Raw genomic sequence first — 24,625 nt, forward strand, 5'->3', positions numbered from 1 at the left:
ATTGACCCGAGACTTGCAACCTACGCTCCTTCTCTTGTCTCTCCGTCAGTTCTCTTTCCTCCCGACGCTTCGCTTCCTGTGCTCGCACATGATCATTCTTCCGTTGCTCTTTATCAAACAGCGCTTTCTCACGTTTGTCTCTCTCACGCACTTCCTTCACCCATAACCGCACACACTCAACATATCTTGACGAGCACGCCGTTTACACATACACTGTTCCACATACTCAATCTTACGCATATCAAACGATCCATACAAAGGCCAGCGCAACTCAGGATCCTTTTTGGTGTATTTCCTCCATACTGTGCTGTACATTATAGAAGAAAGACCATGCTTCACATACATATCCCTATTAGGAGTCCCCTCTGGGGGAGCCGGAGCAGATTCCTCGATGTTTAACCGGTTTCCAAAGCAGCAGCACCACTTACGGAGTGCGCTAAAAGCAGGCATGCTCAAAAATAATGCAAAATATGCAGTATTATCAAAAAAATGGCACTTAAACCTTGCGCCGTTCAAATTTACACAACTCCGGAGAAATATCTCCACATTACCTGCCTATATGTGTTGCAACGCATATATTCTCATAGTAATCAATACAAGATATGACCGGTCATCACAAATCAAACTCAAATAGCCAACCCAGGCTTCAAAACTCGGAGCAAGTACCGTACAATGGTTCTTACCAATCAAGAGTGTCCAGATTCCAACTGCCAAGCTCCACAATTCGCCCAAACGGCTGTCACGGCAAAACCGACAGAAGAGGTCTCAGTCGAGGACCGGCGCCACCCAGATGGTCAGGTCGGAAGGGAAGGAAGAAAACCTCGGGATGCCAGGACTAAAATGCCACTGGCAGTGATCACATCCCCGGCCAAATTCCTCACCTTCGTCACGACCAGTCCTTCGAGCGGCCGAGTCGCCGATGAGCCCCACGTGACGGGCGCCAATTGATGAATACAGGCCCCAGCTAGGCCCGCAGGATACAAGGGTTCACTCTCCTGTAATGGAAACTACAAGGAAGTTGGCACGGAAACTGCAAAGTACAAAGACAAGGTTTATTAACCCTTAAGGGTGGTCCTACAACCTATACAACACTCTTCAGTATTGCATAGAGTAGCACAAAGAACTTGCATACATAGTCCCCTTTTATACACAAAAGAGGGGCTCATAAGTGGGTGGATACAACATGAAGCAGAATTCATTACCTTTTATGGGCATTTTCGATACAGAATCAATACGTGGGCGGAGTAACTAATTTCCTGAGCCCGCGAAAACATGGTCAAGGAAGGACTAACTGATAACAGATGTGGTCAAGTCTGGGCATGCGCCAGATGGACAAAGGAGCTATTTATAGACTGTTACTAAGCAGATTACAAGAGCAACTAACGAGAAGGTAGGACTCTTCTCGTGTACAGCACGTGGAGGCATGACAATACAAAATGGAGTCCGGACATTAGACAACATAAGAAGAGAAACTCGTTCAGAGTAGAGGGGAGTTCATGTCTTTAGTGAATGCTTAATCAGATCGCTATTTCAATTTTCAACAGCTTAGCCGCACCATCAACTGCTCGATCAAAACCATCCCCTTCCCAGACGACTGGAAACATGCCATGATCAACCCCCTGCTGAAGAAGTCATCCTCAGACCCGACAGAGATCAAGAACTTCAGACCGATCTCACACCTCCCCTTCCCAGCCAAGGTCACAGAGAAGGCCCTCAACGCCCAACTCTCCGAGTTCATCGAGTCAACCATGTCCTGGACACCTCCAAATTTGGCTTCCGAAGCAACCAGAGCACAGAGACTGAACTCCTCGCCGCCCCAGACTACATCTGCTCCCTCCTCGACTGGGGTGAGACCGCAGCACTCATCCTAACAGACCTCTTGGCCGTCTTCGACACTGTCTCCCACTACACCCTAATCAGAAGACTCCACGAAACTGGCATCCGCGACAAGGCTTTGGACTGGATCCACTCCTTCCTCACTGGCTAGACCCAGTGAGTCAGACTACTACAGTTTCTCTAAGAACCCACAGAGATCAGCTGTAAAGAACACCCAGGGTTCCGCCCTGAGCCCCGCCCTCTTTTTTTTTTTTAAAACATATTTTTATTGAGTTCTGTTTGCAAGAATATATACACATGCAACAAATGATACAATCAGTGGTGTGTTGCCACCTAAAGTCATCAGGACATATAGACGCGCCAAGCGTTGCGCGCACGTGGCCATCTGAACAATAAATTAAACTCAAGTTTTTCTATTAAACGAACCATTACATCGCTAAAAAATAAGTAACGCAAAAAGGAAAAACCAAACAAATTTACCCCCCTCCCCTCCCTGGTCCGTTGGTTCATGGTACCTGGTTGCCATTTAGGTGTATCGGATTTGTGAGACAGAAATGTAAATCATGAATCCCACAGCAAGGTAGGTCGCTTAAAAGGTACACCTACTAGCACCTTTTGTTTCCCACAAGGTAGAGAATTGTGGATATATAATGGTTCATCATGGCACGCCACACCAGTAGATAACAAGGTTGCTAATGGCTGGTATAAACAGAACAATGGTAGATCCGGTGGGTGAGTAATTTTGAGGGGGTGAAAGTCTTAATGACTAATGTACCAGAGATTGAGGGAGAAATAAGCAAAGATTCTGATTGGCTAATCAATAAGGTGATCCATTGGATCAGGAATCAACATCAGTGCTACTCCGTCGTTCGATCAGACATGTGTGTCAAAAGCCTCTCAAGGAATAAAGAATAGTTTGATGTGGTCAAAGTGACCTTTACGGAGCCTAAATATGTAGAAGGGTCGGTGGACATGGATGCCGTATGATTCCAATTAACCTTGAGGGTGTTCGACATCAAGCTGATTTCTTTCTTTCATCTTGTACAAGTCATAGGGGTTGTCCCCCATGGTTAATTCTGGCAGCTCCAGGCCTTTGTCATGTTGATTGACAGAATGACTCAGTGCTTCACACAGAGTACTTAAAAAGATCCTCAGGTGAGAGAGGGATTGTAACATAAGGCCAACCAAATGTAATATTGGTTGGGGCTTATGAAGGCTTGTCACGCTACTCAGAAGAAGCGAGTAAACTGAAGGGTCGAGTGGATAAAGGTGTAAGTGTACCCTTCACTATGTGTATATCTATTAGCTTCGACCAGGTTCTTATAGGTTCGTCGGACAGCAGCCAGACTGGGAGTCTAGCCATGGGGAGTGATGAGGCAATAAACACAGCTAGCCCAGTGTGTTCATCAAGTATTGGAAGCTAACCCAAAGTACTCATTAAGTATTGGAAGCTTACATTTTTTGTCCTGGAATTTGGCATGATTGCAGTGGAAACATTTCAAACTTGAATAGTTGGATCTTCTGGATGAATATCACCTTTGTATGCTTCAAGAAGCCTGGTTGACAGAGCCTTTTTATAAGCTCTGTTTTATAGCCTTTAATTTTCGGGCAATTCCGGCCAGGAGAGCTTCTGGGGACTCAAAATTCAAATTCAAAATGAACAAGTTACTTACCTTCAGCAACAATACATCTGTAAGAGATATAGATTAGTTATAGATTCCTTAACTTAGAATTACCACCAGGCGTCAGACTGGATCCGGAGAATTTTTCTTTCAGATATATCGTTATCGAAGGTAAGTAACTTATTCATCTCAAAGACAATTAGTTATGGATTCCTCACCTTAGAATAGATACCCTAGCAATACCAACCTCAGAGGTGGGTCTGCAAACCAAGTTCACACCAGGAAGTCCTGGAGAGCAGAACGGCCAAAGAAGCCGCCTCTCTGTACTTGGCTGTCCAGGCAGTAGTGTTTAGTAAACCTGTGCAAGGAAGCCCACGTAGCTGCCTGGTAGATGTCATGAAGGGTTGCCCCACATTCCAAAGCAGTAGTGGCTGCCGTCACCCTGGTGGAATGGGAGCTCAACCCCACTGGAAGTTCCTTTTTTGCTAAGGAATAGCAAAATTTGATACAAAGAACGACCCATCGGGAGATGGTTCGCTTTTGCCCGGCCTGAACTTTCTTGGCGCCCACATAGCCAACAAAATAAGCGTCCTGCAAGTCCACGCTACCATCCAGTCTCCAGGGTCGAAGGCAGACAGGACCTGAGCCAATGTCAACATTTTGCACTTCTCCAGAAGAAGCGGTTGACGTTCCTGAGATCCAAGATAGGACACAGGCCTTAGTCCTTCTTGGGCACCAGAAAGTAGTGGGATTAACAACCACTACCTACTTCTGGGGCAGGAATTTGCTTGATGGCTCCCTTGGCCAAGAGAGCCGTAACTTCCTGTTGGAGAAGGGCCAGGTGATCCTCCGACATGTGAGGAAATTGAGGTGGAATCGATGAAGGAGTAGTCTCGAAGGGGAGGGAGTAGCCCCTTTGGACTTTCCGCAAACCCCACCTGTCCGACCTGATGTTGCGCCAGTGGGGGAAGTGATGGCGAATCCTGCCACCCACTGGCGATTGGTGGCCCTGAAAGGTCGGACAAGGAGGGCTTGGAGGCTGCTGCAGAGGGGCCACTGGTAGACTGGCTCGTCTGCTGGCTCCCAGACCCATGACAGTGAGTCCTATGTCCTCGGCCGCGCAGAGGCTGGACAGCTTGCGCAGGCCTGTGGCTCTGGGTGGAACGTGGTGGGGCACCCCTTCTGTAGCCATGAAAGGGTCGAAAAGCAGAATGCGTGGTGCGAGAGGTGGAAGCGAGACCCAAGGATTTGGCCGTAGCCCTAGAGTCCTTAAAGCGCTCAAGCGCGTTGTCTGCTTTGTCGCCGAACAGGTGGTGGCCAAAGGGCATGCCCAAAAGAGTAGCTTGGACATCGACTGAAAAGCCAGTGGACCTCAGCTAGGCGTAGCGTCTAAGGGCTACTGACGTGGAAATCGTCCTGCCTAGCAAGTCCGTAGTGTCCAGCTCACATCAGATGGCGAACTTTGCTGAGTCTCTCCCTTCGGCCACTGCACAGGAGAGTACAGCCCAGGCCTCCTCCGGGCATTGTGGCAGTACTTGCGTGACCGAATCCCACACAGAGTGAGAGTAACGGCTAAAGAGACCTGTGGTGTTCAACGACCGCAGTCCTAAGCTGGAGGAAGAAAACATTTTCTTCCAAGGGTGGTCCAGCTTCTCGGATTCCCTATCAGGTGGTGCGGTAGGGAATGCGCCCTTGGAAGTCAAGGCTTGGACCACCAAGCTCTCAGGGGTGGAGTGTTGGGAGAGGAAAATGGGGTCACCTGGGGCCGGATGGTGGCGTTGGGCAATCATGCTGTCCACAGGAGCCCCTGTGTTGGGCTTGGACCACGTGCCCAAAAGGATGTCTTTAATGGCCTTATTGACAGGCAGCAGGAGCTCTGAAGAGGCTGTTGCCAGTTGAAGCACCTCGGTCAGGAGGTTAGTCCTAACCGCCACCGTAGGAAGCTCAAGGTTTAAGGCCTCAGCGGCCCTATGCAACACCACTGGGTATGATGCACCCTCCTCCGTAGCCACGATAGGGGGAGAAAGCATGCCAAGGTCTGGGAAAGTGTCCAGACCACTGGCCTCACCCAACTCCTCTCTCCAGTCCGGTTATTCCAACTGGTCTGCCAGAGGGTCCACAGATCCCTTCCAGTCCTCCTCACCCTCCTCTGGTAGCCACTCAGGGTGATAGGGAAGACCAGGGGAGAACAGGGGTACAAATGTACCGGTCTGGACGTCGGTCTGGCTCCGTGTCCACATTGAGGGGGGAGGCCGAGGTCGACATCGGCTGGGGATGCAACCGGTGTCGGAGGGGGCAGAGGTGCCACCACTGGATTTGGTGTCGGAGGAGGTGTCACGAGGTCGACCGGTGCCGATCGGGATCCACGCTTGGATCCCTGGGGGCCTAGCGGCGTCGGGGGATGAAACCGCCAGCATCGAAGGCCTAGATATCCCACCCGAGTTTGCGGGGCCCAAAGGTGCGCCGGCGGAGTTGGGCTGCCCAAATATAGAATGAAGAGCTTTGTAAAAGCTACAAAGTTGGGCATGGGTCAACCCAACAGGCTACGCAGGCAGAGATGAGCGACTACCACCTGCATCCCGCGTTGCGTCGGCCGACGGACGGGGAGAACGCGAAGAGTGACAGTGCTTCTTCGCTTTCTTCTTGTGCTTCGACTTACCCGAAGACAAAGACTTCGACAAGGAGTGGTGATGACTCCGCGACCTCCCTCTCTACCGGGACATCGATTGTGCGGAGTCGACTGCCAGGCCTCCAGCAGCTTTCGGGACCGCTCCCACAAAGACTTCGGGGCCATGGAATGGCAGTCGGAGCACGACTTCGGGTCGTGGTCGCGCTCCAGGCACCAGACGCACACAAGATGGGGGTCCATCACCGACATCAGTTTGTGACAGGAGTCACAAGGCTTGAAGCCGGTCCGCTGAGATGACATCCCTGGCGCAGAAAAAGAAAGCGCTGCCATTAGCGTCCATGGGCGTCGTCTAAGTAGATACCGCGATATCATTCTGGCGACCACGACGCCAACTACAAACGCGGAGTCGACTGACTCCACCCACTAACAAGCAGGGGCACTGCTGAAGAAAAATTCTCCCGATCCAGTCTGAGGCCTGGGGGTAATTCTAAGGTGAGAAATCCATAACCAATTGTCGCTTTCAGATTTTCTTTATTCGACTATAAATAAAATCATAAAAGATGACAATTGTATTCAATCTTTCACTTAGGTCAATCATTTTTCAAACTTGTACTCTTATAGCAATCCTGAGGGTTGTCGGCGAAAGACAGTTCATTAACATCTGTCATTAACCGTTCTTTTTCACTGGATCACTTGTTTGTTTTTCACTTTCTGACACTAGGATGGTCAGAGTCTCTGAAACCAGGCAAGGCTCCCCTGGCCCAGACAAGATCCCAAGGGATCTTTTTCATTCTTAAGTTCTAGTGTGGGCCCTTTACATCAACGTAGTGTCCAATGCCATAGTTGCTGGTGTGGCTATTCCAAATAGCTGGCGAAGGGCCAAGATTCTAACCATTTATATAAGAAAGTCAATAGTGTTGTCACCAGCAACTACAGGGCAATCAGCCTTTTGAACAACTTGAAAAATGTATTTTGTAAACATGTTTTGAATAAGCTAGAGCAGTGGATGAGTGAGGGTCAGGTCATTTCTCTATTCCAGACTAGTTTTGAAGCCAAAGACAGCATTATAGACCAGGTGTTTACGCTGTCTGATTCTATGAAAGTACATCAAGCTCATGAAAGAACATTTATATGGCACATTTGTGGACAGCTTTCAACCTAGTCTCTAGACATCTTGTGTGGAATAATATCAAGTTGATGACTGTCCCTGCATTGCTACTGTCTACTATTGCAAAAATTGACTAAATGTGTGACAGGGATGCGTACTAATTCATACATTATTTTCCTTATATATTAATTATATCACCCTTACACTTATAGATTTGGATACATGACTCACCCAGGGTAGATGGAACACCTATATCGGCTCGGCTCAGCTCTTCTTCGATGACACTTCGATTATCTGGATACGTTTACATTTTTTTTTAGTTTTTTACACAAAGGGTATTGATATCAACATCCGAAAGCAAAAGATAAAACATATGGTCCTTTAGGGGTGGACTGAGTTTGGAGGATATGTGTATTGATAAAGTTGCCACAAGTTGATTGCTTAAGTAATAACATTGACAACAGATTATTGAGAAGAGCAGAGCCATGGTATTAAACAGAGCATTACACAGAGCAGCAGCGATCATCAAACTGCATAGATTACAAAATCTGTGTCCCCAGCGCTTGAGGTTTATAGAGCGAAGGCACAATCAGCTGCCTTGTATGGTGCTGAAATAAGATGAATAGTCAATGTTAATGTGCTGTTGTTACAGGAGAATTATTTTTGTTAGATCCCTCTTTAACATGACTCAGTGTACCTGTGAGGTAATGGGGTGTATTATATGGTGTGGTTGTGCCAGTCATTGGAGGAGTTGTTACCTCCTCCTGGAAGGAAGAAAAACTGGACGTTAGCCCAAAAGGTGAGGTTCAAAGGGGAAGCCATCAGGGCAAATAGTAACCACACTTAAGAAGGCCTGCTTTTTCGTTCAGGTAGAAAGGTTGGAGTCTGGCACAGAGAGGGGGAAACACTGGCCAAACCTGTTTTCTCATGGGTGTGTCACCCACAGCTAGCCACACTTCGAGCGCAGGCTACCGAGCTCTTGAGGACGAGAGAGGGGTTCTACCATCTTGAGAGTGGGCAGAATAGAGCCTTCTGGGACAGATGGATGAAACACTTCACAGGAAATTGTCATCAGGCAGGAGGGAACCAAGTATCCCATTGGCTAGTGACTGCGACCTCCCCGAGGACATTTTCTGGAGTTACAAAGAGCTCCCCTGGCACTCAGAACTCAGATTTCGCTTGACTGAAAGAAGGGGATTGAATGAGGACTGACCTGCTGAACTTGGAACCAGCACAGAGGCTGCACCAACATTGGACTGCACCAGCTGCTTCTTGGGCTAGCGAAGGAAAGGACTGTGCCTGATGTGTCCTGCTTGTGAAGAAGTCATCCCCTGAGCCCAGCATGAAGCAGAGACTCCAAGAGTAGGGTGGCTGCCTTCCTGTTCGTAGCACAGGGCCACAAAAGCTGGAAGAGCCAGGTGGGGCAAGTTGGTAGCCCGGATCACTGATCCCCACTCCTCATTGACGTTCAGCCCAAGAGATCAAGACTTGATGCTCAAAAGTTGCACAGAAGTAATGGTAAACCCTGGAGCATCACTGTATTGTGGATTGGTCGCCTACTAGGAGAGCTACTGCCAAAAGAAGGAAAACTCTGAATCCGCTATACTGAGTGACTGGTGGCACAGTGGCGACTCGACTTCTGCTGACTCAGAGAGGACTTCCAGGGACGTCAAACCCTGTGGCAGAATCACCTCATCACGAACCTTTGTGGGGGGGGGGGGGGGGGGGGGGCACAACCGCCTTCCACTGCTAAGAGATTGTATGCTAACACTGCTCTTTCTCTTCTTCTATATATACAGTATTACGACTGCAGAGAGCAAAATCATACAACCCCCCCTCCAAAAAAAAGGAGTGCCCCTAAACTTTATAAAAGTTAAACATCCTGTAAAGCATTCAAAAGCAAAAAGAGCACTTGATGGACAGAATGCAGAACAATGTCATACATTCACCCCAGTACAGCCTAAATCCATCGTTTTTTTGCTCACCATGCCATTCCAGTTTGGACCCAGCCATATGCAAATCAGTCTTGACCCTGCGCCCAATGGGAACAGTCCAGCCCGAACTGCCAGGCCAGGTCCTCCCTGCATTTGAAAGCAGCCAAAATTCTGCGTTAATACTAGGTTAACATCACATAATTGTAACTATAAGTCCCCGTTTATCATTGCCTCAACCTCTGTTTAGCCAGGCGTTCGTAATATGTTTTCTACAAATTCCCCAAGCAGCTCGATGCCAAATCACTTCTTAAAATTGCTGCATATTTACTAAATGAAAGGATAGCCTTGTTCATTTTTATAAAAATATAAATCTTTTTGTACAGTCTATATATTCTGAGTGACACATGTTTTGTGAACTAGACAGTCTACCCCAAACCCAACCAAAAGGAGAGCCGTAGCACCTTAGTGGGCTTCCAGTCGGATTTAGTTTGTACATTTCCAGGGACAGTGGAAATACTTCTTACAAGGACAGCCTAACTGCCCTTGTGTTGTGCAGGCCTGGAAAAGAGGCATGACTACTGTAATCATACAAATCTAGAAGGGCTGAGAGAGCCATCCCAAGACAGACAGAGTCAGGGCAAGAGGGAAGACTAAAATAAATGGGTTCAAATTGACAGTGTAGGAGACTGGACCACCTACCCCTGACAAAAACAGACACGAAGAGAAACAGTTTACAACAGAAGGGCATAGTGAAATGACTTATGTAGCAAGATAGACAAAAGGCTACAGAAACAAGGAGCACTGGAAAGAAGCTAAAGCAGAGTCAGAAAAAACAAGAGTATCGGAGAGACGGGGAGAGAGAAGTATGAAACGGAAAAACACATTGTGGTCTTGTGGAGAAAACAGCAATGGGTCTTGTGGGAAAGAAACAGCCTAGAGTCATAACCAAGCAGTCATAGTCCTAATCAGTTGAAGTAAAGCCATGAGAGACAAAATCACATAATGGGCGCTTAATGGGCATTTTATTTAGGACAGGGCCCATCATCACCTTCCCTGGAATGCTCAGAAAACCTCCTTACATATACAGCTCTCCCAGTGACTTGTGCACAGGCAGCAGGCAGGAGATGTCCTGGATTATCACTTTCCCAGCAGCTTTGATGGGGCGACTGCTAGCGTCTGTATTCTCTCTCTTCATTTTCCAGCGACGCGATTTCTAGGAAGGAGAAATGTATGTGTTAGCACAAGAAGCTTCAAAGAAATGTAGTACAATACAGGCCCAACTATATAATACAGTCAATGGGTTCTAGTTCACTCTGAAATAGATGAGCATTCAAAAGGGAGTAGGCTTTGGTACATTCCAAAATAGGGCGGCAGCAGAATTAGTGCTCTATCTGCATAAACGTTCAAGGCTAGAAAGAGAAAGAGAAAAAACTAGAGAGATTTGTAAGATATAGAACTCTGGTACAAGTACTGCACTTCTGTTTCTTGTAGAGTCCTTATACTTGAAAGATCTCCCCAGCTATGTCTTATCGTTTGGGTGGAGGAAATAAAAAATAAAAACGATCTGGCCCTACTGCCACAATCTAAGCAGTGACATGTGGCAAATCTTAGCATTTTTGTACGTGCACTTCTAGAGGGGCAAGTTTTATATAAAGCATCAGCGTGCACCACAAGATAAAGGTGGGGTAAAAGAAGAAGGTGTAAGTACAGCTTGCTCACTGAAATGGGTCATTCTTTATAAAGCACCACCAAGGTGTATTCATCATCGGCAGTTACATGAATACAACAGGTGTACCTTCTACTACTACCAAACTTTGGAAGAGGAGCTTTGGAAGATATGCCAATATGAAACACCAGATCTTGGGTGAGCAGCAGGAAAAGACATGGAATTCTTGATCTCAAGCCTGGTGATGCCAAAGTGGCATCTATCAGGTCAACTACCTAGGATCTCAATCTTCCCTGTCCGGTAGGAATGGCAAGCTAAGGGTCTCTGTTAGGAAGGTTACAATGTAAATCTTGAATGAGACGAGTGCACCAGTGGAACTGACTGAAATCCTCTGGGGTGAGCTAGTCCTACTTTCTCAGACCCTTGAGGTACTGCGTGGCCAAATGAAAAACAAATTATAAGGTATAAGGTGGTTGTCTGGTATTCCAATGGGAAAGGAATTGTGCCTCCATCTAGGATCAGTGCTCGAGTAATGTTCTGAAGCTGGGATGACAAAGATAAGCCTTAACTCTGCTCAAGCACAGTAGACTAAGCGGCCAGTGGACAAACACTTGGAAATTTATTTTTCAGAAACACTATAGTACTAGCTCTACCTCTAGTACAATGCTCTGATTACTTCCTAGTAATTCTCAGTGCATTGAATATCACACTTCCACACCTTTGTCCTGAGTCAGAGTTAAGTCCAGCAAACAGTCAAATTTAACCCATTTCCCCCAAAGACAAATACCTCAACTCTCATTTAAAGAAGTCCTATTTGTAATATCCAAGAACTTTGAGGACCCACACCCCACAGGAAGCAGAGCAGTTTTGGTGCTATATTCATTACCAATACAGATGGCACAAGAGGAAAAGGATAATGTTACTTACCCAGTAAGCATCTGTTCTTGGCATGTAGAGCTGTAGAGCCACATGCTGTTCCTAGCTCGCCATCTAGTGTTGGGTCCGGATGTTTGCACTTGTTTTTCTTCGAAGAAGTCTTTCCAGTCACGAGGTAGGTGACTCCTCCTTTCGATGATAGTGCGCATGGCATCGACTCCATTGACAGATTGTTTGCCGCAGAGGGTGAGAATGGAGTTGTAGTAAAGAATAGAGATGTCCATGCATATGTATGCAAATTAAATAGAGAGCTGCAGCAACTACAGGTATCCGGGGAGGCGGGTGAGCGCATGTGGCTCTACATGCCAAGAACAGATGCTTACTGGGTAAGTAACATTTTACGTTCGAGGCATGTGAGCTGGAGATCACATGCTGTGCATAGAGTACATAGCAGTATCCTTCCAAAGCGGTGGCTAACCTGTAGCTGTTGGAGCCGTTTGAATTAGTGTCTTAAGTACTGCTTGACCCACATTGGCTTGTCTTGATGACACATCTACACAATAATGTTTAGTGAATGTGTGTGGTGTAGAACATGTTGCAGCTTTGCAAGTGTCAACAATAGGAATGTTTCCTAAAAAAGCCATAGTGCCCCCCAGCTTGCGAGTGGAATGTGCCCTAGGAGGTACAGTTAAAGTTCTCTTTGCTTTCGCATAGCAGGTTTTAATGCACTTAACAATCCACCTTGCAATACCTGATTTTAAGATAGGATTGCCTTTATGTGGTGGCCCAAAAGCAACAGAGAGTTGTTTTGTTGTAAGAAAAGATTTTGTCCTTTTAGTGTAGTACAAAAGTGCTCTTCTAACATCTAAGCAGTGTAGAGCTCTTTCTGCAACTGAATCAGGTTGAGGAAAGAATACAGGTAATTCTACAGACTGATTTATGTGAAATGCAGATACGACCTTGGGTAAAAATTTAAGATTAGTACGAAGAACCACTTTGACTTTGTGTAGTTGGAAAAATTGTTCTTGAATGTTCTTAATGCCTGTAATTCACTCACTCTCCTTAATGATAAGATTGCAATGAGGAAAGCTGTTTTCCAAGAGAGGAACTGTAGTTCGCATTTGTGCATGGGCTCAAAAGGTGGGCCAATCAACCTTGAAAGGACTATATTAAGAATCCACAGTGGAGCTGGTGGAAGTTTTGGTGGTATGACTGTTTTTAGTCCTTCCATGAAAGCTTTGAACACAGGTACTCTAAACAACGACAAATGCTGTCTATTTTGGAGATATGCAGCAATTGCCACTAGGTGTAGTCTAATAGAGGAATAAGCCAACACTGATTGTTGCAAGTGTACCAAATAGCATATGATGTTCTGTATGGAAGCATCAAGAGGGTTAATATGATTGTTACCACAGTAGATAACACATCTCCTCCACTTAGCTGCATAGCAGGCCCTTGTAGTAGGTCTTCTAGCTTCCTTAATGATATTCATACATTCAGGTGGAAGGTTTAAGTAACCAAACTCTAAGATTTCAGGAGCCAGATCGCAAGGATCAGCTGTTTGGGAGCTGGGTGTCTGATTTCTCCATGGCTCTGCGTGAGGGGACTGGAGGTTAAATGCAACTTTTGATGCAGAACTAGAGAAAGCTCCAACAGGGTGAGTGAGAGACGTTTGCCTGAGCTTGTGAACCACTAATAGAATGAGCGGGAGAGGCGGAATAGCACAGGCAAATATCCCTGACCAGTTCATCAATAGTGCATTGCCCTTGGATTGCGGGTGTGGGTACCTGGAGGCGATGCTTGAACATTTTGCGTTTTGGTATGTGGCGATCAGGTCTATGTGAGGGACTCCCCAACTTTGGAAGTATGTAGGGTGGAGTTCCCATTTGTGTATTTGCTGCCTCTGCCTGCTGAGGAGATCTGCAATCTGGTTGTTCACTCCTGGGAGGTGTTCCGCTAGGAGATAAAGTTTGTGGTGAATGGCCCACCTCCAGATGTCTTGGGCTACCACAAACCTGAGGAACTTGCGATGAGCGGGGTGGATTGGAATATGAAAATAGGCATCTTTTAAATCTAGAGTAGACAGAGAGTCGCCTTTCTTCAACAGAGGCAGTACTTGTTGAAGTGTTATCATGTGGAAATGATCTGACTGAATGTAAAGATTGAGTTCTCTGAGATCGAATATTGGTCTCAGAGAACCATCTTTTTTGGGTATTAGGAAGTAAAAAGAGTATACACCCGACCTGTGACTTTCCGGTGGTACGGGTTCTATTGCTCCTTTTAGAAGTAGAGACTGCACCTCTTATTTGAGGAGGTGTAGGTGATCTGGTAAAAGTTTGTGTGACTTTGGTGGAATGTTTGGAAGAGTGTTGATGAACTCCAGGCAGTAACCAGAACGGATAATTTGTAGTACCCAATTGTCTGTTGTTATTGACTGCCAGATTGGTAGGAAATCTGACAGTCTTCCCCCGACAGGTGTTAGGTGGTCGGGGGAAGTGGAGGCAAGTCACTGCTTTGTATTGGAGGGGAAGGTGCGTGTGTTTGAACCCTGCCCCTGCCTTTACTGTTGTTACCTCTGTAACCCCCTCTTAAATAATCCCTAGATGGAGAGGGTTGGTTATTGCACTTATAGGTGGTGGTTCCGAGGAGGTTGTTTTTGAGCCTCCGCTGTAAAAGGAGTGCCGAAAGGAACCACGGCTTTGTGCTGACTGAAGGGCTCCCATGGATTTGGCCACTTCGGTGTCCTTCATTTTCTCTAGTGAAGAATCCACCATTGGGCCAGATAGATGCTCTTTATCAAAGGGAGTGTTTAAAATGGAGGTTTGCACCTCTGGTTTGAACACTGATATGAGAAGCCAAGCATGTCTTCAAGAGGACACTGGTGTTTAACGCATTAGCAGCAGTGTCAGCAGTATCTAGGGAACATCTTATAGCGTTATTGGAAATAAGTTGCCCTTCACGCACCAGGTCTTGTGCCTTAGATCTATGTTCCAGGGGCAAATATTCTATTAATTGCTCCATCTCGTCCCAGTGCGCACGGTCATACCGTGCTAGCAATGCCTGAGTGTTGGAGACACGCCAGAAATTTGCCGCTTGAGAGGCTACCATTTTCTCGGAAGCATCAATAAGTTTGAATTCCTTATCTGGGGGTGGAGCATCTCCTGTTGTCTGGGAGTTGGCCTTTTTCCTTGCATTGGACACAACCAGGAAGTCTAGTGGCAACTGACCTTTAATATATACTGGATCCAATGGTGCTGGCTTGTATTTTTTGTCTACTCTAGGAGTAAGAATATGAGCTCTGACAGGGTCGTTAAAGATGTAATCTACATGCTTGGTCATCCCTTTAAGCATAGGTAGTGTATCTGATGACCTCTGCGTGGTACTGAGGGTTTCAAAGAGGAAATCCTCTTCTAAGGATTCCTTATGTAGCTGCACCCCATGGTAGTTGGCAGCTCTACCCAGTAACTCGATGTAACCTACACTGTCATCTGGTGGAGAGAGCTTGTTAGGATATAAATAAGGATCATTGTCAGTGGGCGAATTGGTATTGTAATCATCCTATGGGTCCTGCATTGGTTGATTATCAACCCCATCCCCATTATCATACCCATCATCCTGGTTGTCAGGTGTATGCGGTGGTGAATGTTCAGGTGAAATAGGCTGTAACTGAGGTGAGGGAGGTTAAGAAAGAGGAAGAGGAGGAGGGTAAGGGTTAGTTCCAACTGTTCTCTTCTTTAAAGGAATGTGGTATTCTTCCTCTGTACCATTCCTTCTTTTTAAATTCACTTTAGTTGTGATATGTCCAGTTTGATGATAAATATACAGCGTTTTTTGTTTCGGATTCGGTTTGTCGATCGGAGCTTCAAAACTGTCTTTTTTGGTGATTTCGGCAGATCTGACTGTTTCAGCACCGAAGGTTTGGGTGCTGAAGTCTTGCATGTTGATGTTTTCGGATCCGAAGTGTGTTTCGGTGCCGAATGTGTGAGTCGGTGTGCGGGTATTTTGCTTGACACCGAGGACAGAATTTAAAGGGAGCTCGTTCCATCGACTGCGGGTCACCCCGACGCGGGTAGGCCAGATGGCGTTCCACAAGCTTTCCGTTCGAAAGTTTGGTTTTTGCAAGTAAATAAGATACGCGAAAGAAGGGAAAACACGATTGAAAACAAGACCGTTGAGTATCTTGCGCACCGAGGGAAACAGAAGGAACAGTGTCGAAAGGGAGAGCAACGCTAGACATCCGAACCCGATGGCGGAAAAAAACAATCTAACAATGGAGTCGATGCCCATGCGCACTATCATCAAAAGTAGGAGTCACCTACCTAGTGACTGGAAAAACTTCTTTGAAGAATAACAAGTGCAAACATCCGGACCCAACACTAGATGTCGAGCTATGCACAGCATGTGATCTACAGCTCACATGCCTCGAACATGTATTTTCGTTTAAGTTGAGGGAAGGTGGAAGCACAGGATTGTGGAGAAAAAGGGAAAGTGTTATGGTACAATACTGGTGACTAATCAGAGTATTACTACTTGCCACTCTTTCGTGGACGATAAAGAGAGGAAATGACAGCAATTCACCTGCAAAAATGGACCGGGTGAAAGAAGGTTACCGCTCAGTGACCTGGCCAAAGAGGGCTTGAAAGAGCTGAAACTATCATAAATTCAAAGCTGTTCCAAACAGGGGCCCCCAAAATACGTTGGCCCACGGCGCCCAAAATCCTTACGATGTCCCTGCTGCTCAGACAGGCAACTAGAAAGACTTGCGCCACCGTAAGTAGACGTTCTCGTCGCCTTTAAATACCATCCACTGTCAGCTTCCTGTTCTTCTGATTGTGTTTCAGGGATTCTGCACATACACAGAACTATGCACAGGAAACCAGGACCTCGGTGTGGTGTACCAAAACACGCCTCAGTGCCCAGAACCCCTATCCAGTTAGCTATAGTATCCCATTTGTTCTCAGTACTATAGCGGAGCTACCAATGATTGGATATCCTAGAACAAGCAACCCAGAGCCTCTCAGAATTCGTGGGAACAAGACACTCTTTTGCTTAGATACTCATACTTGTTCACATTGTGAGTAACCAGAGACACTGTATAATTTTAAATGTTTATTTCAACTAACATGTTCTGTAATGCAGTACACGTTCTAACATTAACAAGGTAATGCATAAAAAGAATATAATCAGCATGGTTACAATTCCATATAATACGAACGGGGATAGCATATTATAATGACAGTGGATGGAGCCTGATAGCGCTTTACCACCCTCCCCGTGCTACAAGCTATGTTTATTATATCAGTGGAAGACCTCTGGGCTTGGACAGCTGAACCCCCTACCTCAAGTCTTAGATGATAGGATTTACACCTCCGGACAAGCACAGCTCTTCCTCTGGAAAGGTTTTCTCCAAGTCCTAACTTGCATCTCGTGCCATATTAAAAACACCCGAAAAGTCAGTAGCGCAGCTGTGTTCCATGTTATGTCTATATGTGTGTGTGGGACAGACCAACGCCGATTAACCAGTGAAGTTGTTTTCTGTCCTTGAACACGGTGTACAGACTAGAACACAAAGCACAGCCGAAATGGTGAAAGGCAGACAGTTCCCATGTGATGCAGCACAAATGTAGTGTCGTGTGCATAAGCGGCAAAATGGTGGTGATGCAAAGCACGAACTAATGCTAACTTAGCAACGTCCGCTGGCACCCCTAAACCCTCACGACACCGTGCCCTTGGGCAGTCCTACACATAGTGATCGAAATAGAACACAGAGTTCAAAAATTCTGAGCAACAAGAGCTTACTCGACCTGGAAGCGAAGAATGTCAATTGGGTGTGAAAAAGAGTAAAGGTCCTTTCGTCTTAAAAACATCCTTTTGGAAGTAAAACAAAAAAAATTAAAATTATGAAATGGAGTGAGAGAAAAAAAATAAAAAAATGTCTGGGTGGCCTGGTCTTATCAATCCATCAGTGTGTAAGCGCAAAAAGTGGCGACAGCTTCCAACAGGAAATCATTGTCATCGTCTGAAAAAGTAGACACCATCCAGTTTAATTCAAAGGAGCTAACATGCTCATTAATGATGGGTGCTTCCAGCACCAACCGTGGGCCACTTGCGTGGTACTCGATGTAACTCCGTTGCAGGAAATCATGTGCTGCTGCACCAATATCCCACTGAGCTAGCACTCGGAGCACAGCTGCACAGGCCATCAGACCTATACCGGAACAGTCCTGCTCATAAGACACTAGGGGGCTCATCAGTAAGGCAAAGTCTGGGTCAGGAAATGCTGTGTTTGTGAGGCAGAGATCCAAAGCCCATTAAAAAGGACACTCCAAGCATGAGAAAACTGGTTGCACGCAAGTGTACCATGGAAATCGGAAAGACAGATTATAAGCCACACTTAGAGTGGCCAGTGGCAAGGTACTCATTGCTTGGGTATGGTTGTTTCTATCCCTGTGACAGGCACTCCTGTGTCTGTTACATTATATTTTGTTTATGGTGCAATTTGTTGACATTCAAATGTTTTACTTGTACATGCTCAGTGGGACCATTTTCTCTCACAAAGTCACATGTATGTTGGCATGTTTGCCTCTACATGAGGTGTTTCGAATGGGCTACATTCCCATTTTCTACAGTGCACAACATTTTTTTTTTGCCTCCACTAGAGGTGATTAGTATGGGTCACAGTCCCATCACTGCAGTGTACGACATTGGACCTTTACACAAGGTGTGTCGTTCTTCTCAACAGTGCACAACGTTTATTGTTTTTACCCGTTTTGGGTATTGCGTTAGAATTTAGTCTTTTCACAACAGAGAACAATATATTTTAATGTGGTGTGTTTATTGGGTTTTATCTCATCTGTTCAGTGCACAGTGTGTACACGTTCACCACCTGTTTTTTTATATTACCTTCACAGGGTATTTGGACTGAATACCTTTACCCCACATAGGGTGTGTTTGACCCTTTGGTGCACAACTTTGTTCTACCTCCCTCCAGGGAGCTATGCATGGGTGTAATTAATATATGGGTTCTCACAAAACTTTTGAGACTGGAAATGGCACTTGTGATGCTGTTGGAACAGCAAGCAGAGGCAGGAACTGCTTATAGACTTAAGCTGGCACTTAGACGTAGAGTGTAAATGTAGGTAGGCTTGCCCTCTGAAGGCACAGCACAAGACAGAGACGTAGGAAAGCTTGAAGAGCGTCCGGCTTACCCTCACAGAAGGCACAGCATTTCCCAGACGTTAGTAGGCTCACCCTTGCCTGAGGGAACAACACAGGCTTACCCTCTCCTGAAAGCACAGCACCTGACAGAAGTGTTGTAGAGTGTCAGGCATGGGCTGCAACTGAACAGACGCTGTAGGTACAGCAAAAGACGTGAAGCAATAGTTCTGGAGAGTAGGTGCCCAAGACTCAATGGACAGCTGCAGAAGTAGAACTCCCCAGACGCTTTTCTTCACAGGAACAACTGGCAGACTGGTAGTGGGCGACCGATGGGAGGTCACTGGTGGGGTCAGGATGCCAGTTGAGATTACTTGAGTTGAGTTGCTGGAGGTTGATGTATTCTTGAAGTTGCTTGAAATTGAAGTTGCTTGAGGTGACAGAAGTAGGTTCTTTAAGTTTAAAATCGTCGCCAAAATAATGTAGTAATGAAGTCCACTCAGTTGTGATGATTCAGGTAGATTTATTGGAGATGGTACAAGATCACAGGTAAATGAAGAGAGGACCAAATGAAGATCAATTCAGGCCCAGAGGGAGACCAGCGCAAGACCCCACCAGGAGCAGCCAGCAGGCAGCTCAGCCCAGTCAACTGTGACTCATTTGACTGACAACATTCCAAACCATGTCATCACTGTAGGATTCTACAGGCAGGGCATGCATAACCATGAAGTCAGGATATAACAGTACCCTAGCACTGAAGCATGCGGTTATGAAGCAGCTGTAGCTGGGCCAGGTTGTGAACGGCCACAAGAGGGGCACAAGAGGGGAAGCCATTTCTGAGCAGGCAAATCAACAGGAAGACCCCAGCATCTAAAGCCAGTATTAGCGGCAACCCGCCCAAGATGCTGGAAAAAATAGAATGAATAAAAGCCGGGATCACACCAAAAATAATTTGCAAAGATGTTACAAGGCCAGAGACCACAGTTTAAAAAAAATGAGCCAGCCCCGTGGTATTCGAAGCATTGAAGATAGAATGAATTAGCTCACCAAAATGTTGTGGGAGGTCAGCGTTTAAAAGTGCTTGAACTTCTGTTCTTGTATTAGCCACCTGCAGGACATAGGTCTCACGGGCAGAAGTGAGAGAAACTTCTTTCTGGGACAATAAAGCTCTTATTCGGCTCAGCTTGTCGAACTCTGCCTTCAAGGTCGCAATGGAAGGCCAAAATGAGATATCGGGACTCCCACGAGGTGGAGGAAACAGCATATTTTTGCACCAAACTACACGTTGTGACACAGTCACAATGTACGGTATGCCTATTAACATGCCACAGCATTTTTCATTATTCAGAAGTAAATAACTGCCATTAGACAACAGTGTGAATGTTGGCTTAATCGAGAGGACAGGTTTTCCTTTTAAAATGCACGCTAAATTAGGCGCCTCTAAATTACAAGCGCCATGCAATTGTATATTTTTGCACACAAGGGAGTGTCCAATGGAAGAATCACAAGACTCACCAGTCAGACACACCTCTGTGTCATCACGCGTCCTAGGGGAAAATGTTTCAATCATGATGTAATTTTAAATAAAGAGAACGGCAGTGTTATAACCCCATGAACGACCCAAACTACAGAGTTTGTTTCCGCTACTGAGAATGGTAAAGGGTCTACTTTTTCTATTTGTAAAAGGGTATAAGTGGCATCTTTCATGGACATAGACTGTTGTCTTTAAGTCAAATTAAAAGGTAAAAACAAAGAGGAACGCGTTTACATAGTCCCATGGCACGCGACCCATTTTAAGTGTCTGCAAGGTCCATGCCAAATGCATAACAGAGCGCAATTGGTTCTGGCCATGATATAACACAGATACATCATCCTGCACAATATCAACAACAGAAGAAACAATATTGTCCAATGTGTATATCCTGGAAGAAAGGGTATTGATACTGTTAAATAACAGTACAAAACCCCGAGGTCTATCAAACGCTAAGAAAGTGTGGAAACCGCTACATCAAAATTAAACAGAGCCAGAAAAAAGTGGAACACAACCAATGTCTACGCCCAATAGATATATCTTTGGGCATATCCCTTTGTAGGACGAAATCCCTCACTCACCAAAGGTGACATGCTTCATCATTTGAGATTCTCCTCCCAGAGGAAAGACCTAGTTCCTCTGGGGGCTACAACCCCCCTCTCTGAGAGGGAGGAGCTCAGGGATGTTTTGTAATATGATGTTGGATGTTCTAAATCCACAAATGTAGAGCTAGAAGTATGAGTGAGGGCGCAGCGCAAAAAAAGAGGAAATGTGAAGGAAGGTGAAATATAAAACTAGCTCAGGAACGTGAAGAAACTTTAATAGAATATGTTCTTGGCCAGGATTAAAAATTCGTGCACCAACAGTCAACAGATTTTTAGACCGCGGTGATGGAACAATTGGTCAACATGTTTCTGCCATATAGCCTATAAGGAGGCTCGGCATTCGTCAGGACCTGTACTACTACTGTGTGCAAAAGAAATGTGTTGTTAACACAAAAAAAGGATACAGAGACACACTCTTTCAGTGTGTCCATAGGTTGATGCAAATTACCTATAAATGTAAAAAAACATAAATGTAAAAATAACCAATAACTGGTGGTGTTCCACAGGAAAAAATCTTAAGAATAAAAAATGAATAATAAAGTGGACTTACCCGTGAACACTGAGTAAATCACCACACCTCAACCTGGCAACCGCTCAGGAGGGGAGCACCGCTCTAGAAAAAGACGGTGGTAATCCATTGTTAATAAGGATGTCTGCATACAAAGGGGGGATTATTGTATTAATTATCTAAACCCCTTTAATGAGCATGTGAAAAGGGAGCCAAAAGATTTGATTGAGGGAGACTGATATTTCATCAGAAGGAGAATATAAAGTGGGCAGCTCATAAGGTTCTTTCAAAAAAATGCACTAGACACTATGTTAACAATACTAAACAATAATGTCAACCTTAGAATCATTTGCAAAAACCAGAGACGCAGCGCCCGGACCAGCCAAAGCAGGGAGGAGGCGGGAAGCAGCGCGAGAGGCACCAGCGCTACCCGGCCACGCCCCCATTCACCAGACACTTTAAGTTTACCTCGCGCCTCCCGCTCTGCGGGAGACGCAGTGCCCGGACCAGCCAAAGCAGGGAGGAGGCGGGAAGCAGCGCGAGAGGCACCAGCGCTACCCGGCCACGCCCCCCTTATACCAGATATTGCCTGCAGACCTCTTCCGCCCGCGGGACGCGCGCGGGCGGCGCCGGGACTAAGCCCGGGCAAAGGGCGGGCCGTCTACGGCCGTCAGAGGCCGAAATAGGTCGGGCCGGGCCACCCCCCCAAACCTCGAAATGGGTAAGCGCAAACAAACAGCTAACATGGAGGTGGAGGGGAAGAAAGCAAAGGTTGCCAGAAAATTGGACAGCATAATTTCCTATTTGTCTACCGCAGTTGGGGCTTTATCTAAAGAAATTGCCAATGCAGAGCAGGAACTTGGTTTGGTAACTCCCTCTTTATCCTGTGAACCAATTGACCGTGTGGCAGCGCCTCGTATACCCTTGGAGCCCGTGGTGGTTGTCTCTAATCCACCCATTGTGAGTGTCCCTGCTAACTCTACCCAGATGGGTGCTGTTCAAATGGGGCATTATGCCCATGGTAATGTAGGACCTGTTAGGGGGGGGGGGGGTTAAGAAGAAGAGCGTTAAACAGCCCAAATCCCCAAAAGCTCAGCAGATTATTGACAGCTCTATAGGGAACTTTTCGGTGGATTTACTGGGAGACCTAATTGCTTCACGACTAGAACCGCTACTTGTGGGCATTGCTAAAGACATTGTCGAGACTTTGAACGCTTGTGTTGCCGACCTGCTTAGTAAATGTTCCAAAATTGTTGCCTCCATTAAAGATTTTAGTTCACAACAATTGGGGGTTAGTCAGGAGAGGCTTAGCTCACAAAGGGTTGACGGGGCCATGGGAGTTACCTTTGGGCCATTGGCCATACCAAGTCCTCGAGTGAATCGCAGTACCCCAGGCAGGTCACAGAGTGTGGGACCATCCCCCTCTCTCGTGCAGCCGCCTCTAAGCAGGCATTCCTCTGGTAACATGCCGCGGGCGGCCAGCCCTGATGCAGTCCAGCCCCCGGGTCGAAGTGTGAGGCAGGCAAGGGGCTGTTTCGGTTACCCTTGACCTTCCCCCGGAAGCGGCCCCGCTGGTGGCTGTATTTGTAGGGGTCCCCCCGCTCCGTGTGGGAGTGATGGAATCTACTCATGATTTGTTAAGGGTGACCAGATCCTGGTGCACAGCCTCCAGCTGTGGGGGACTGGACATTTCCACCAATATCATCATGGCGAGAAGGGTGGGGTGGGATGGGCGGCGGCCAAAGCGGCTTGTGGGTGATTGTGTTATAGTCAACTTTAATAGTCCTGACATAGCAGATAGACTGTTTTGGGATGGGTCAGAGGTAGCGCTAAGGGGAATTAGACCAGTCCCCCTTGGGTTTTTCTACCCACCCCCAGCTAAATTGTCAGGCGGCAAACACAGTCATCTTGGTGTAGGTCGTGTAGCAAAAAACTCTCCCCCTACCACCAGGGCCACTTTTTACTCTCCGTCAGCCAACCATAGTGGGGTGTCAAAGCTCTGGGGAGACCCTAGGGCTTGGCGATTGGCAGCTACCCTCTAGTGTCCCTTTGCCCCATCACCCCAATCTGATCTTGAACAACCGTTTTACCCCACTGTCTAATTTGGAGGCAAATGACTGACTGACAGTGTCGGATCAGTCACCTGCACCCTGTCACGTAAACCCTGTTGTAGGGGTTTGCTGTAAATTAATTAGCTGGAACGTTGCTGGGATTAGATCCAAGAGAACGGATCCAATCTGGCTTGATTATTTAGGCAATCATGACATTATTGCCATGCAGGAATCATGGGACCCGTCAAGTAACTTTTGTTTGGATGGTTATTCTAGCTTTGCGGTCCCAGCAGTCATGGGTGGGGCGGGACGAGCGAAAGGGGGTTTAATATTTCTTTTTGCATTACATCTGAAGGGCACATTTACTCGTCTGTTTTCTGGCTCGAACAATTTTCTCTGTGTTGAATGGTCCGTCTCCCACTCTCTGAAAATTTTACTGATTAATTTTTATAATGCTAGGGACTGTATTGTCTTTAATCAACATGTGGTCGCTTTGCAATGTTTCATTTTAGAGTATAGTCAAAAACAAAACACTGGTTTCGAGATCGTCCTTATGGGCGATTTTAATGTTCATCCTTGTGATGCTGAGTTTTATGTGTGGGTCCACGAAGCCCATGAGGGGCCATCAGGTGCTGCGGCCCCTCATTTTGAGCACACCAAGTATGGGGAGGCCCTAGAGGATTTCCTTGCTACCATCAATATTTGTGAGCCCAATTTTATAGAGGTAGGGGGCAGGGTTACTACTTATAAAGGCACCACTTCGGGGTCAGTGATTGATTACATCTTCATGTCTTCTGGTGCCCTATTGTGGGCAAGAGCTTACAAAGCCGTCCCGTCGGCCTTCAGTGACCACAATCCGGTGTATTTGGAGTTGGAAATGGCAGAGAGTTCGGGTGACGTGCGCCACGTTCGCCAAATTGACCCTCCCCTGTTCACGAAAGATCAGGGCCGCAGGATCAAGTGGGCAAAGGTGGTCCCCGCAACCTTTTTAGAGGTTCTATGTGCAAAAATTGACGGACCTTGGGCCACTTGCCTCAACGAGAATTCGCCTGCGGCGGAGGTAGTCTGTGCTTTTGAAGTAATCTGTTCACAGATCTCTAGGGA

The 24,625-nt window shown here is 46.5% G+C and overlaps 1 protein-coding gene across 4 annotated transcripts in view; it reads right to left on the bottom strand.

Annotated features, from left to right (window-relative positions):
- The window catches only part of WDR59 (WD repeat domain 59), a 766,237-nt gene that overhangs the window by 203,162 nt on the left and 538,450 nt on the right, over window positions 1–24,625 (bottom strand). For all 4 annotated transcript variants that reach the window (XM_085636815.1, XM_085636817.1, XM_085636814.1 and 1 more), the window contains one exon: window positions 10,209–10,342. In XM_085636815.1, coding sequence (XP_085492941.1) covers window positions 10,209–10,342 — 134 coding nt within the window. The remainder of the gene's footprint in view (window positions 1–10,208; window positions 10,343–24,625) is intronic.

Source organism: Triturus cristatus, chromosome 12, assembly GCF_964204655.1.
Source record: "Triturus cristatus chromosome 12, aTriCri1.1, whole genome shotgun sequence".
In the NCBI taxonomy this organism is placed as follows: Eukaryota; Metazoa; Chordata; class Amphibia; order Caudata; family Salamandridae; genus Triturus; species Triturus cristatus.